The sequence below is a fragment of the Penicillium argentinense genome (genome assembly GCF_028826775.1).
Source record: "Penicillium argentinense strain IBT 30761 chromosome Unknown utg000004l_segment0_segment0, whole genome shotgun sequence".
Lineage (NCBI taxonomy): Eukaryota > Fungi > Ascomycota > Eurotiomycetes > Eurotiales > Aspergillaceae > Penicillium > Penicillium argentinense.
The window spans coordinates 3,728,835-3,743,795 of NW_026622663.1; the positions used below are offsets into that span (position 1 = coordinate 3,728,835).

Sequence of the window (14,961 nt, forward strand, 5' to 3'; positions counted from 1 at the left end):
GCTATTCTTGTATCTTCGCCTTTGATGTTTGCGACCTGGTACCTCAGTTCCACTCAACAACCCTCGCAAGCAACTGGAAAGGGAAGACTGAAGGAGATGCAAATGACGGCGTATCAACCTGGACACGAAAACTTTAACGTTTCTGACCTTCCTGATCGCTGGTTCTGGACATCCTGAAAGCGCATTCACTTTAATGCGTCCCCGCATCATTACTCTTCCCCTGTTTCACCCATTTGTGTGTTTCCCCTTTTCTCGTTCTGAATTTGTTTGTTATTGCATATCGACGCGGTATGGGGACGAGGTGACGGCCGACGCAGTCGGCCGTATTACAAAGTGGAGTGGATGTTCGAGATGTGACTTCTCTGGGATTATGTTCATAGGCTTTCTGGATTCCTGCTCTGAGCTCTTTGTACAGGGATCCTTGCTTTTTCTCTGTCTATGAACACGTCCCACTTGGAGATCATATCTCGTTTGGTAACTGGCGACGGACATGGAGAGGGTCGCTTCCGGGGTGGTTTGCGTCGATTTGCATTTTATGAATTTTTTTTCCTAGCCCTAAGTTCCTGCACCAACTTCTCCAGTTTGTTCTGTTGTGTTTTGATCACCCTTATTGGCAGCCGATTTTGGAGGACGGTCAAGGAGCTGGAAGGCCAGAGGACCTTCCAGCTCCTAAGATCCACTGGGCATTTCCGCCCGGGGATAGGATTCGCTGCTATTCGGTTTCCATAGCCACTAATATCAAATGCCCAAATCTTACTACCTCGTGGTGACTGTCCTTTGCGTAGTCTGCGGATAATCATGTATTTTGGAAGTTCCGATGAGATCATCGAGTCCGTTGTTCGCCCCGTTCTGGCCCCTCGAGGCACGGGCCAGACTGTTAGATAATCAACACCTTCGCGGCCTCTGGGTTGTACCTCTGCCAGTGGTAAACAAGCAACAGGAAACTCCGACATAGACTACTAGTAGTCAAATGGACAGTGCATAGGAAATTAGTGTAGAGGTTGTGCACGCGGGCGCTCTCCCCCCAAGCTATTTGGCTGGCCCTCTCCCGGAACATCGGTGGGGAGAATCGGTCAAGATCTCCCGGGGTAAAACCGCGAAACCAAAGGGTCCCCTCCCGCTGCTTTTCATTTCCCCCTGCTCTTCTGCCATCCTTGTATTTCCTACAGAATCAGCTTCAAATAAACTGTGGCATGATGGACTACAACAACTACTCTGGTCACCAATCCCAGCCTTACTCGCTCTATGGCTTACCCACCCCCGACCAACAACCGCAGCCGCCCTCTGATGATGCTCTCGGCAACCCCTTCTCTCTGGTGCGGCGCCTCCATCTTCCAGGCATCTTCCAGGCATCTGAGATCTATGTCTCAGTCTTCTAACTGTGATATCAGAATTCTTATAACCAATATTTTTCTGGATTTGACCCCTCCGCCCGCCTCGACCCCTCCTCATCCTTCGTCCCGCCGCCACATTCACCGCCAGACTCCTTTACCAAAACCTCCGTGTCCAGCAATGATCCGAACAGTCACACGAGAGCGGGCCCAGCCTCAACCGATGGCGATGACAACCAATTTGTTGACCCCGCCGTGGGTCGAAGTAGCAGTGAGGAGAAGGAGTCAATGACCCCGGCGCAAACGAAACGCAAGGCGCAAAATCGAGCAGCGTAAGGGATTCCTCGACTACAATAAATGTTTGCAGACTGTGTACATGTCTATTTCAGGAACTTGCAGGCCTGTTTTTCTTTGTTGAACACACTAACAAGGCTCGACTTATAGTCAACGAGCATTCCGTGAACGCAAAGAGCGCCACGTGAAAGACCTTGAAGACAAGGTCACCAGTCTCGAGGAATCATCCACGACTCTTCAAGCCGATAATGAACGCCTGAAGCGGGAGCTCGCCAAATTCGCGACAGAGAACGAGATCCTGCGTGCTACTTCACACACCTTGAACGGTGGTAATAACAACAATGCTGCGAAAGAGCAAGCCGAGCCCACCGTCACCGGGCCAATGAAATACACTCCAACAGACTTCTTCTCCAGTCTTAACCCAAAAGGCTCAGGATGGCAACGTCCGACCACCGGTACGACCAATCCTCGGAGCCCACAGCGGCATCGCATTACCGTGTGCCAGGTCACTGGCGAAAAACTTCTCGATGCTGGTGAAACATGGGACTTTATCCTGGGTCATGATTTGTTCAAGCGTGGCGAGGTGGACATAGGTGATGTTACTGAGCGACTGAAGGGATTAGCACAATGTGACGGCACAGGTCCTGCTTTTAGAGAGAGCCAAGTGTGTCGGGCCATTGAGGATAGTGCCGCAGAGCGGGATGAGCTCATCTGATGTACGTGCATGCTTTGTATATACGATATCCACTTTACGTTTTGGGTTGGTGAGCTGGTTCGACTTTCTGGTTTCTTTGCGGGCGTCTTTTGGAATTTCTCGGCGCTGGGAGCGGTGGGATTAATTTAGCGATTTTGATCAACTACTAGTAGTACACTCATGACTTTTCACTTTTTGTTGGGGTGGGGGGAGAAGGGGGTGAGATGGTTATAGCACATCCCATCCATGCAGCTTTTTGGAGTAGGTCTCGCTCCAGATACTCACCCCACTAGATAAATACTACAAGTATTTGCTTAGGCCAGATGCATGAGCACCATCACACGATCAAGTACTATACTGTAGAGCATCAAAAGGAGAAGTAGAAATGAGCAATCCTTATTTGCATGCCTCATAAAATGGTTTCCTCCTTTTCAGCTGGATCAACCACGCAGAAAACGAACGGGCAAAAAATATCTTCACTTGCTGGAAAGACCGCGCGTGAATGTAAAACGATCCTTCTTTGAAGCGTTGGCATTTTGCCCTCCCCTATCCAGTTCCAACGTAAGGTCATTAACGAGACCAATTGCATAATATACAAACATCGCATAGTCATGAATTTCCGGGTCGTGTCATGTCGAAGAACAAATTGGGAATCAGTCCCAGTCGTCATCATAGTCCTCAACATTGAGTTCATCATCGCCCGCATTGCGGTAATCGTCCATTGAATCGGAGCGCTTCTTGAGACGAACATCGCTCTCCTTAAGCGCACCGAGATCAACGAGGAGTTTCTCCAAATCTTCAACCTTAGTACGGGGTCCGTTCAGTTCCCGCAGAGTGATCAACTGCCTCTTGATCTCGGTATCCTTGTATACCAAGATAGTGGGTGTGTTCTTTTCTGGGTATCCCTCAATGCACATGTCGGCACGAATCTCGCAGAACTTGATATCGCCAAACTTCGTGGCCAATTGCCTCCATAGCTCTGTCAATACCCGCGACTCGACGTTGGCGCCCTGGGAAGTAAGGTTGACTAGCACAAAGGCACTGTTGGAGGCTTCGGTAACCTCTCGAGCGTAGTCGACTTTTTGGAGAGGATAGACCTGGTTGAAAAGGCTGGTTTGCTGAAGGGTAGAGAGTTCTGCGAGGCGTTTTTGACTGGTAGGCAGAAGTATTAGCTGGGTCAGTGTTGAGTACGGGTTGCGTTGAAGGGTCGCTGATGACACTATGCAACTTTTCAGCTAACAAGAGCAGCAAATTGAGCATACCGGTACTGCTGGAGAAAGTCCTCATCCTCCTCGTCCTCCAGTGCGTCCAATTCATCAATGTCTTTGTCCTCGAGGCGATTCTCGTGTGCCCTGTGCTCGGCCGCGATCAAGGCTTCTTGGATGAGGGGTTCTGGATCTTTGGGCTTCTCAGGGATGATCCCGTGCTGTCTAAGGATATCATTCCTGTACAATTCATCAAAGATTATGTTAGACCGTATCGCTATATAGTTGGCATGCGGGCGGGGGTTGCGTGTTCGCATGTGGATGCTCAGTAAAAGAAACCGTACCATTCTGTATCCTCATTAGGATTGACCTCAACTTGCATGATGAGTTAAAATCGAGATTCAGCCGTAGCTCACAAATTGAAAAACAGTGAGGGAAATCGTGGTAGAGAATAGGAATTGTTGAGTGGGGAGCAGGCCACCGCACCGCAATGCATGATGCCACCTGTTTGCAGTGTTTGTTCGGGCGCCACAGTGGCTGCCAAAACACACGGAAGGCCACCTTCACCTAACTCCATAAACAGTTGGAGCTCGAGGTCGAGATTCATCACCACCTCTTCTCCACACACTCTTCCTCCCCGCTTCTCTCAGCCCTTTGCCTTGGGGTTTGACTATGCGCATGCAGTAGTTGGCCTACACCGCCCTCCTGCTGCTACTGTGTCCTCCCTCCACCCGCCAATTGAGCCCACCCGAATCTAAGGAGATCGCGAACATACTCCGCTGGTTCAATCCCAGCACCTGGGCAAGATGAGCTACATGAAGAAAGATGAAGATGCGGATCAGGTCATGATCAGGCTTGATCGGACCTCTGTGTTCCAAGACGGTATGTAATCGGCCAATGGCCACCCCCTGGCGCTCCGATCGACGACCGCACCACACTCTCATTGTGTACTAACTTGGCCCAATTCTTCCAGCTCGACTATTTAACTCCTCTCCCATTTCGCCGAGAACATGCCGCACGCTGTTGACGAAGATTGCGGTCCTCCTCTTCACTGGGGAGCAATTCCCGACGAACGAAGCAACCACACTCTTCTTCGGTATCTCGAAGCTGTTTCAGAACAAGGACCCCTCGCTGCGACAGATGGTGTATTTGATTTTGAAGGAGCTTGCCGGTACTGCGGAGGATGTTATCATGTCGACCAGCATCATCATGAAGGATACGGCCGTTGGAAGCGACGTTCTCTACCGAGCTAACGCCATCAGAGCGCTGTGCCGTATCATTGATGGCTCCACTGTACAGGGCATTGAGCGACTCATCAAAACCGCCATTGTCGACAAGACTCCATCGGTCTCTTCCGCTGCTTTGGTCTCGTCTTACCATCTCCTCCCCATCGCCCGCGACGTCGTTCGAAGATGGCAAAGTGAGACCCAAGAAGCCGCTTCGTCTTCGAAGCAATCGACTGGATTCCTGGGATTCTCATCCAGCTCCCAAACCCACGCCATCTCTCAGTCGAACTTTATGACCCAATACCACGCAATTGGTCTCCTTTACCAGATGCGCTCTCACGATCGCATGGCGTTGGTTAAGATGGTTCAGCAATACGGCACCGCAGGTGTGGTTAAGAGCCCAGCTGCTCTGGTTCTGCTGGTGCGCCTGGCCGCTAAGCTAGCTGAGGAGGACCCCAGTCTTCGGAAGCCCATGATGCAGATGTTGGATGGCTGGCTCCGTCACAAGCACGAGATGGTCAACTTTGAGGCCGCTAAGGCTATTTGCGATATGCGGGATGTCACCGACGCTGAGGCATCCCAGGCCGTTCATGTTCTCCAGCTGTTCCTGTCTTCCCCGCGCTCTATCACAAAATTCGCCGCCATCCGTATCCTTCACAACTTCGCAACCTTCAAGCCACATGTCGTCAATGTCTGCAACCCCGATATCGAGTCGCTTATCTCCAACTCCAACCGGTCTATCGCCACTTTCGCGATTACTACCCTTCTCAAGACTGGTAACGAAGCTAGCGTTGACCGCCTTATGAAGCAGATCTCAGGCTTCATGGCCGATATCACGGATGAGTTCAAGATCACCATCGTCGAGGCTATCCGAACGCTATGCCTTAAATTCCCGAGCAAGCAGGCTGGTATGTTGGTGTTCCTGAGTGGCATCCTGCGTGATGAGGGTGGATACGAGTTCAAGCGCACCGTTGTGGAGAGCATGTTCGACCTGATCAAATTCGTCCCTGAGAGCAAAGAGGACGCTCTTGCTCATCTTTGCGAGTTCATTGAGGACTGCGAGTTCACCAAGCTGTCCGTCCGCGTGTTGCATCTGCTTGGTGTTGAGGGCCCCAAAACCTCGCACCCCACCAAGTACATCCGCTATATCTACAATCGCGTCGTCCTAGAGAACGCCATTGTTCGTGCCGCTGCCGTCACCGCGTTGGCTAAATTTGGCGTTGGTCAATCCGACCCTGAAGTCAAGTCTAGTGTGCAAGTTCTTCTCACCCGTTGTCTCGATGACACCGATGACGAGGTTCGTGATCGTGCCGCACTCAATCTGCGCTTGATGGGCGCGGATGATGCGATGGCCGGGTCTTTCATCAAGAACGGTAAGTGTTCATATCTTTTTTCTACTTGACATTTTTCTAATTGCTAATCAATGGAACTAGACTCGATGTACTCTCTCTCAACCTTTGAGCACCAACTTGTCATGTATGTGACTTCGAACGACAAACAGACCTTTGCTGCTGCTTTCGATGTCTCCTCCGTCCCCGTTGTCACCCAAGAGCAGGCTCTGGCCGAGGAACGGACCAAGAAGCTCACCTCCGCTACACCCACCCTCAAGGCTCCGTCAGCAGGCCCCACGAAGAGCAAGGCGAACGGCGCGGCCGAGGCAAATACTGCCGCCGCCACCCAAAAGTATGCCGAGCAGCTCTTGCAGATCCCCGATATCAAGGAATATGGCACCTTGCTTAAATCTTCCGCTCCTGTTGAGCTCTCTGAGAGCGAAACTGAGTACGTTGTCACGGCCGTCAAGCACATTTTCAAGGAGAATGTTGTTGTACAGTATGATATTAAGAACACCCTTCCCGACACCGTTCTTGAGAACGTGACCGTGATCGCAACTCCAGCGGAAGAGGATGTTCTGGAGGACGACTTCATCATTCCCGCTCCCAAGCTTGCGCCGAATGAGCCTGGCGTTGTCTACGTTGCATTCAAGAAGCTTGGTGGCGAGAACAGCGTTCCCGTTACCTCGTTTACCAACAACCTGAAGTTCACCAGCAAGGAAGTTGATCCTACCACTGGCGAACCGGAGGATGAAGGTTATGAGGACGAGTACCAAGTGGAAGACCTCGATCTCGGCGGCAGTGATTATGTCATTCCTACATTTGCTGGAAGCTTCGACCACGTTTGGGAGCAGACCGGTGCTAATGGCGAAGAAGAGAGCGAGACCCTACAGCTCAGCAATACGAAGAGCATTGCCAGTATGTTTCCCCCATGCGTCAGTTTATGTTTGCGAAGTCCAAGAACTAACAGATTTGTAGATGCTACGGAGCAACTGATCGCTGCTCTATCCCTTCAACCCCTGGAGGGCACCGACGTTGCCCTGAACAACAGCACCCATACTCTCAAACTCTTCGGCAAGACTGTCTCGGGTGGCCGGGTAGCCTCTCTTATCAAGATGGCCTTCTCGAGCAAGAGTGGTGTCACAACAAAGATTACTGTCCGGGCAGAAGAGGAGGGCGTTGCTGCTGCGGTGCTTGCATCTGTCACTTAATGTTCCCTTTAAACTATTTCCCTTTTCTTTTCTCCTTTTTATATCAAATTGTAGTAGACATGAGGATTGTTACACTCTCTTTGCACGGCTCCCATATCGTTCTATTCCTTCCCAATCTGTGCCACTGTTTCTTGAGCCTCCCGCGCGAATTTTGCTGGTTATGACGAGCCCCATGATGGCAACTACAAAAAATGTGGAGGACTCGTTCTGTCTGCTGTTAAGCCAATTTCGACTGTTTCCTGCTTTTCCCCTTTGCTATATGTCTAAATAGATCGGCGACGAGAAATAATGGTTTTAGTCGAATTTCTACAATCGTATTTTGGAAGAAATAGTCTGAGCGAAGTGCAGTACGGAAAATTACCTGCTGTTGGTGATTACCAGTCAATCTCAATGCCATCATTGAGCCCAATAAGAAAGAAAGAAAAGAATGGATGTGTGAAGGTGTCTGATGTATTGCTGCTGGGGTATCTGCTGGAATAATCTCTCGCTCTGGGCAATTGTTCGACTGTCCTCTCTGCAAGTTAGAAGAGAGAAGAGAAGAAGAGAGAGAAAAGAAAGAGTAGAAGGATCCTTTTTTAGATGGTGTTGAGTCCGTATTCGCAGTACAAGGCGTCTTCGGGAGGTTCCTCTTCATCGTTAAACTCGGCGTCATCGTCGTCGGGAACACGGAGCCAAAGTTCATCATCGATCTGTTGTGAACTCTCCAGTTGTAACATGAATCCCGGGTCGACATTGAGACTCCATAAATTGCGGAGTCTTCCCTGCAATGCCAGAAGGACTAACTCCGGGATATCTCTGTGCCCGGAGGACTGTCCCGAAGAAGGCGCGGTAACCGCAATAACTCGCAGCCTGGGATAGATGAGAGATTCGGTATCCAGATAAGGCATGCAAATCTCAATGAACATATCTCCTGGTAGCTTAAGATAGTAAAGTTTCTCCATCGAAGCAATGATCCTCGATAATCCTCCTCCTTCCGATAGAAGCAAATCACCATTGAAGTCGATGTGAAGCTGCCTGAGCCCTTGACAAATCTGCGGATTGGCTAACGTATCGTGCAGTGAGATCTCGTTTAAGCCATGGTGTGCGAAAATACCCAGACTTTCTAAGTTATTCGGCCAAGGAAATGATTGCATGGCTGTGGTGTCATTGTATCCCGCGAATCCCCCGATACTCATGTGGCGGAGCGACTGTGGCCACTGAAGTTCACCGGCACCAGTGTTAGTGAGTTCCATGAAGCTTGGTAGACTGATGTATTTGAGTTCGGGAAGACCGCTGATTGCTTTCTTCAATTTTGGAAAGGTAATGGACCTCTCTATCACCAGAGTCAAGTCAAGGTACCGCAGAGATCGACTCTTGGAAAGCGCTGGAAGGCAATTGACACTGTTTGAATGTAAGCCATGTCCGAAGTGTAAGCCATGTCCGAAGGATTAATTTCAGGTCTGTTATACTCACGCAAAGGAGACACGAGGAGCTCTAAGTATGACGAGGCGCTTGCTGGTCGCTTTCAATAGTCGTGCTAGTTGACTAGGGGAACTCTGGTGAACGAGCTCGTGTAACAGAAGCTCCTTCACTAAATGGCCTAGGTTCAGCTTTTGCTTATTGGCAGTGATCCGAGGGCTGACTGTGGAGGCAAATAGACTGAATTTGTTGCCGCGGGCGAGTTGGGGACTGCGGTACAGTAACTCGATTCCGGCCGAGTACCACAGTTTTCCGACAAGGCAAAAGTTGTGCATTGCTACCTGGCGATCGAGATGCCAATTGACTGAGCCTTGACCACACCAGTAAACGAATTCGGCGATAAGAACGAGAAGTTCCACGGGGAGAGCGCTGCCATTGCTCGGGCTAGGTGAGGCCGGTTGGACCTCCATCGCGAATCAAGTTGTGCAGAGACCACCGGGAAAAAAGAAGAGAAAGGAACGAAAGAAAAGTGACAGTCCGCTCAGGACCGGCATGGGATCCCCAGTCGTAGCATCACCAAGACCGGGCGTTCAGCTTTGTTTGAGCCAAGGCGGATATTGTAGAAGCAAAGTGTGTCGGATGCGCGAATCGGAGAAAGTGTGGGGCGCACGGCGGAGTTGGAGAATGGGGGGATGATATCACCCCTCTCGCTCGCCGGTTCCTCTGTTGTCCCCAACTTCCTGCAACTCCTCCCCTTTTTACCACGTCACACCATGATTAGGCCTCCGACTGTGTGGCGGTCGCTGGGCCTGCTACAGCGTGCACCTGTCCGATACAGTGCTGGTCGCCGAGCGATCCAAACCGCCAGCGCGTCCCGAGTCCCGAATTTCGCTTTTGCCTTTGAGTGAGTGACAGTGATGTACGCACGCGGCCAACCACTTGTCCCTCCGGTCTAACCATGCTTAACAGTATCGATGGGGTCTTATTACGATCTTCGAAACCCATTCCCGGTGCTGCCGACTCCTTGGCTCTCCTGAAGGAACAATGCATCCCGTTCATTTTGCTTACCAACGGCGGGGGAAACACGAGACAGAACGTGTCGCGGAAATCAGTGAAAAGCTGAAAGTGCCCTTGGACGCAACAGATATTGTTCAAAGCCATTCTCCCTTCGCGGAGCTGGTCAAGGGGCCGGATGAGGCGAACGCGCTAGAGAACAAGTGTGTATTGGTGGCAGGAGGCGATGGCGACAATTGTCGGCGGGTGGCGGAACAGTACGGCTTCAAGAATGTTGTGACACCGGGCGATATCTTCATGGCCAATCCCTCTGTGTGGCCTTTCTCGAAGAACTTCTCCGACTACTATAAGACATTTGCTCGCCCACTTCCCAAGCCCATCGATCCGACGGATCCTACCAAGGGTCTGAAGATCGATGCTGTGTTTATTTTCAATGACCCCAGAGACTGGGCCCTGGATACGCAAGTCATCATGGATCTCCTTCTCTCGTCGCGAGGGCATGTTGGGACTCTGTCGGAGAAGAACGGTCGAACCGATCTTCCCAACCACGGCTACCAGCAAGACGGCCAACCTCATCTGTACTTCTCGAACCCAGATCTGTGGTGGGCAGCAGCATATCCTCTGCCTCGTCTCGGTCAGGGTGGATTCCGAGAGGCGCTTGAAGGTGTTTGGGCCGCAACCACGGGTGGCCCTACTAAAGGCATTGAGTTGAAGAAGACGGTGATCGGCAAGCCTTACCAGGGGACCTACGAGTTTGCGGAGATGCAATTGCTTCGTAACCGATCCAAGGTCTTTGGCGCAGACCTGCCGCCATTGCAACACGTCTATATGGTCGGAGATAACCCGGAGTCGGATATCCGAGGCGCAAATTCCTATCGCAGCAAATTCGGCAGCAGTTGGGAATCTATCCTGGTGCGTACTGGAGTCTACAGTGGTGGAGATCCTGCATGGGCACCTAAGACAGTTGCCGATGATGTGCAGAAGGCCGTCCAGTGGGCTCTGGAGTCTTCTAAATGGTTATTACAGTAGACACGGTGGTTTGCATAAGGCACTGTTCAAGCATCCTACGTTGTATTTTTGGGCGGCCTTCTGGTCACCAAATCATGGAGTTAGCTAGCGTCATATCCTATTGAACATTATTTCAATTTACGGGGTATCCCGGTCTCTCCATCAGGCATGAGCGTAATCTGCTGGGTACGTAATTTGGAGGTAGCTGTGCATAAAGCAAGTGCTTGGAACTCTTCTTGGCATCTCACATACCAGTACCACTATTAAACAGACGACTCCAATGAACTAGTATTATCGAGTCAAGGTTTCATAACAAAGTGTTGAGGGTGCGAAGGAGCAGCAGCGCAATCGCGGCAGATGCAAGGTGTTAATACTGCAGCGCTTTGTGTTTGTTGTTTTCTAGTACCTTGTTGTTTGCTACTTTAGATGCATTCAAGGTTGGCTTTGAATTCGCTTCTCATAATACATTATAAGTATGGTCGAGAGATACGTGGGTCGATCCAATTTTCAGGCAGGAATCAGGCATGAGATGTATACATTGTCATGTGACCATCACCCCCCTCTTAGGGCTTAGGGCAGTTTTGCACGGCGGGGTGACTCAAAGTATCAACCGCATTAGGTCAATCAATTAAAGAGCATCATCGAGGTGAGTAACTTCCATTCCCACAGCCAGGCGCATTGGTCTCTAATACTTCTTTGGACAGCATCATGGCCGATTCCGAATTGCCCACTCGTCCCAAGCCCGAGGTGACCCCGGAGGCCGGCGCGCCCGCCGCGGAGGGCGACTCCAAGAGCGCCAGCAAGAACGCAGCGAAGAAGGCCGCCAAGGAGAAGGCCAAGGCCGAGAAGGCCGCTGCTCGCGCTGCACAGGAGAAGGCTCAAGCTGCCGCTCAGGAAGCCAACGACACCGCCAAGCACCTCTATGGCCAACTCCCCGAAACCGAAGACGTCAACCCCTCCACGCGATTCAGTGATTTCAGCGACGAGCACCACGAGAAGGAGGTTACTGTTGTCGCCCGTGTGGACAATGCGCGTGTCCAGAGTGCCAAGCTGGCTTTCTTGATGCTACGCCAGCAGGGTCAGAAGATCCAGGCAGTAATCGCGGCCGCCGAGCCCATCTCTCGACAGATGATCAAGTATACTGGTGGATTGAACGTCAACTCTATTGTTCAGGTTACTGGTCTGATCAAGAAGCCCGAGATTCCCATCTCTTCTGCCACTATCCAGAACCTTGAGATCCACATCCGCAAGGTCTACATGATCTCCGAGGCTGCGCAGATGCTGCCAATGCAGGTGAAGGATGCTGAGCGCCCTCCTCCCGTTGAGACCGCGGACGAGACTCCTCAGGTCGATGCTGAGGGTGCACCCATCGTCACTCTCAAGACCCGTCTGGACAACCGTGTACTGGATCTTCAGACCGAGACCAGCCAGGCCATCACCTGGATCTCCAGCGGTGTTGCCCAGCTATTCTCCGAATACATGATCAAGAGCGGTTCCCGATGGATCTTTACCCCCAAGCTCGTCGGTGCGGCTACCGAGGGTGGCAGCAACGTGTTCGAGGTCAAGTACTTCAAGCGCAACGGCTACCTGGCCCAGAGCCCTCAACTGTATAAGCAAATGTGTATTGCTGGTGATATGGAAAATGTGTTCGAAATTGCCCCCGTGTTCCGTGCCGAGGACAGCAACACCCACCGCCACTTGACTGAGGTATGACAATTTTCCGCCGATAAGCTGGTGAATTTTGCACTGACAAAACGGCTCTTAGTTCGCCGGTCTCGATTTCGAGAAGACCTTCGAGCACCACTACCACGAAGTTCTCGAGTTCGCTGAGGATCTCTTGGTCTTTATCCTCTCCCAGCTCAAGGAGCGCTATGCCGCCCAGATTGCTACCATCCAAAAGTCCTACCCTAAGGCCGGTGACTTCAAGCTGCCCAAGAACGGCAAGGCTCTGCGCCTGAACTACATGGACGGTGTTGCTCTTCTGAAGGAGGCCGGTGTGGACATGTCGGAGCAGGAGCGCTTTGAGAACGATTTCACCACCGCCATGGAGAAGCAGCTTGGACAGATCATCCGCGAGAAGTACGACACCGACTTCTACGTCTTGGACAAGTTCCCTATGGCTGTCCGTCCCTTCTATACTAAGGCCGATCCCAAGGATGCCCGCTTCTCTAACTCGTATGACTTCTTCATGCGCGGTGAGGAGATCATGTCTGGAGCTCAGCGCATTCACAACGTAGATGAGCTAGAGGCGTCGATGCGCGCCAAGGGTCTGGACCCCGCCCAGGAGGGTTTTGAGGACTACCTCAATGCTTTCCGCCAGGGCTGCCCGCCGCACGCCGGTGGTGGATTGGGTCTGAACCGTATTGTCATGTTCTTCCTGGGTCTGCCGAACGTGCGTTTGGCGTCGCTGTTCCCTCGTGACCCTCAGCGTCTGCGCCCGTAAGCGGGTAGCTTGTGTGGATAGAATACAAGATAAAAAATGAATTGCATTTGAATTGCCTGTTATGCATCCATCTTCTTGTGTCTGGCTCTTCAGATGTAGTAGGTGTACACTACACTGTAATGTCATGGTCATATGGTGACTGTGAGGGTATTCTCCTTGCACATCACTATAGTGTAACCCCAGTCTTGTCCGATTTGGTTCACGGAAACGTCGTAGTTGAACACTAACACGAACCTTGAAAGTATTGAAAGTATTGGACCCAGTAGTGGGAATATAAACAATATGACTCACGGGTGTTGAGATGTGGTGAGACTGCTTGGTGTAGCTTGAATTGTCTTAGCAGCGCCAGTCAGCATATCGACCATAGTATATAGTAAAGTCAGTAGGTATCGTAACCTCAGGAAGGCGATAATATATTTTTTGAATAATACTCTTAGTCATTCCCTCAAACTACCGACCAGAAAAATTGCTGTGCCGAAAGACTCGTCCAGGTCGTTTTCGCAAGCTTTGACGGGGCGGCAGCGGCGACGATAGCATCACCCTCCGCCGCTGGCCTCATCTCGCGCCGACGTGAAGTTGACAACGGACGCGCCACCGACACCACAGGCCCAAAAAATGCACAGACCAAGCCAGACGAGTCCAATCAGCATGACAGATCCTCTTAGATCGACTTAGTCATCATACAGGGATCTCCACCGTACATCCACCTGCTGTATATGTCGGCCATCTGGCGATATCATTCAGGTGAGGGACCTCATAATAACTAGTCGGGGGTGAGCGGCGCGTTGGTAAAGCGGCTTCTGCATTAAAGCGAGTTCCCGGATCGAAACTGGCCCATGGCGTTTGATTTCGAAGAGGTGTTCTCGCACCTGCCCGCCGATGGGGGCAGGTCGCCTTGAATACAGCGACCACCGAAAGAAAGGCTTAGTAACTAAATAACTAACTAACGTAATCCACAAGCGAGCCGCGAATACAACCGAACCGCGAATTTTCGCGTTCCCCAACTACGATTTTCGAATCAACATTCATCAACGCGTCTTTTTTCATCGTTTTCATACAAAATGCCTCTATCTAAAGAAGCTCGCATGCAGATGGCTATTTCTGCATATAAAAAGCAAGAAGTCAAATCAAGATTGAAAGCTGCTGAGATATTTGGCATACCTGAAACCACCCTTCGCGAGCGGCTTGCTGGCATCAACCCACGGTCGGAAACACGCGCCAACGGCCATAAATTAACAGCTCTTGAAGAAGAAGTCCTTACCAAGAGACTGCTAGATGCAGATAAACGGGGCTTTTCAATTCGACAAGAGTTTCTGCGTGGAATGGCGCAGATTTTGCTTCGTGAGCGTACACAGGATTCTACTGCCTCTATTGGTGTCAACTGGGCATATAATTTTGTCAAACGCAACCCAGCGCTGCGTACACGATATAACCGGCGCATAACATACCAACGTGCAAAGCAGGAGGATCCAAAGGTCATAAAGCAGTGGTTTGCGACCGTACGCGAAGCTATTCAAGAACATGGCATCCATGAGGATGATATCTGGAACTTTGATGAAACTGGCTTTGCAATGGGACTCTGCTCAACCTCTAAGGTCATCACTGCAGTGGAGCGTAGTGAAAGACCTCGGAGAGTTATTCAGGGAAATCGTGAATGGGTCACAATCATTGAATGTGTGAGCTCAAAGGGGGCTTATATCCCCCCATGGATTATCCTAAAAGCAGGATCTCAACAAGCTGCTTGGTATCAAGAATCTGCTCTTTTTAATAAGGGCTATGCTATTGCAAGAAGTCAGAATGGCTGGA

At 51.0% G+C, this 14,961-nt stretch overlaps 6 protein-coding genes across 6 annotated transcripts; 4 read left to right on the top strand and 2 right to left on the bottom strand.

Moving 5' to 3' along the window:
• Positions 1-1,196: 1,196 nt before the first annotated feature.
• On the top strand, positions 1,197-2,340 carry rsmA (putative bZIP transcription factor (Fcr3); the record flags this gene model as incomplete). Its single annotated transcript, XM_056616806.1, has 3 exons — positions 1,197-1,316; positions 1,392-1,663; positions 1,776-2,340. The coding sequence occupies 3 exons, from the start codon at positions 1,197-1,199 to the stop codon at positions 2,338-2,340; spliced, it is 957 nt and encodes a 318-aa protein (XP_056477163.1).
• Positions 2,341-2,972: 632 nt separating this feature from the next.
• N7532_004313 (phosducin family protein) lies at positions 2,973-3,906 on the bottom strand (the record flags this gene model as incomplete). The annotated part of the gene is made up of 3 exons (XM_056616807.1): positions 2,973-3,471; positions 3,582-3,764; positions 3,869-3,906. 3 exons carry the CDS (start codon positions 3,904-3,906, stop codon positions 2,973-2,975), a joined length of 720 nt encoding a protein of 239 aa, XP_056477164.1.
• A 424-nt stretch (positions 3,907-4,330) lies between these two features.
• On the top strand, positions 4,331-7,292 carry N7532_004314 (coatomer subunit gamma; the record flags this gene model as incomplete). The annotated part of the gene is made up of 4 exons (XM_056616808.1): positions 4,331-4,406; positions 4,498-6,123; positions 6,184-6,999; positions 7,060-7,292. 4 exons carry the CDS (start codon positions 4,331-4,333, stop codon positions 7,290-7,292), a joined length of 2,751 nt encoding a protein of 916 aa, XP_056477165.1.
• Positions 7,293-7,867: 575 nt separating this feature from the next.
• On the bottom strand, positions 7,868-9,160 carry N7532_004315 (F-box domain protein; the record flags this gene model as incomplete). Its single annotated transcript, XM_056616809.1, has 2 exons — positions 7,868-8,672; positions 8,745-9,160. The coding sequence occupies 2 exons, from the start codon at positions 9,158-9,160 to the stop codon at positions 7,868-7,870; spliced, it is 1,221 nt and encodes a 406-aa protein (XP_056477166.1).
• Positions 9,161-9,734: 574 nt separating this feature from the next.
• On the top strand, positions 9,735-10,733 carry N7532_004316 (putative HAD superfamily hydrolase; the record flags this gene model as incomplete). Its single annotated transcript, XM_056616810.1, has 1 exon — positions 9,735-10,733. One exon carries the CDS (start codon positions 9,735-9,737, stop codon positions 10,731-10,733), a length of 999 nt encoding a protein of 332 aa, XP_056477167.1.
• A 687-nt stretch (positions 10,734-11,420) lies between these two features.
• dps1 (putative aspartyl-tRNA synthetase Dps1) lies at positions 11,421-13,155 on the top strand (the record flags this gene model as incomplete). Its single annotated transcript, XM_056616811.1, has 2 exons — positions 11,421-12,419; positions 12,478-13,155. The coding sequence occupies 2 exons, from the start codon at positions 11,421-11,423 to the stop codon at positions 13,153-13,155; spliced, it is 1,677 nt and encodes a 558-aa protein (XP_056477168.1).
• Between the last annotated feature and the right edge of the window lie 1,806 nt (positions 13,156-14,961).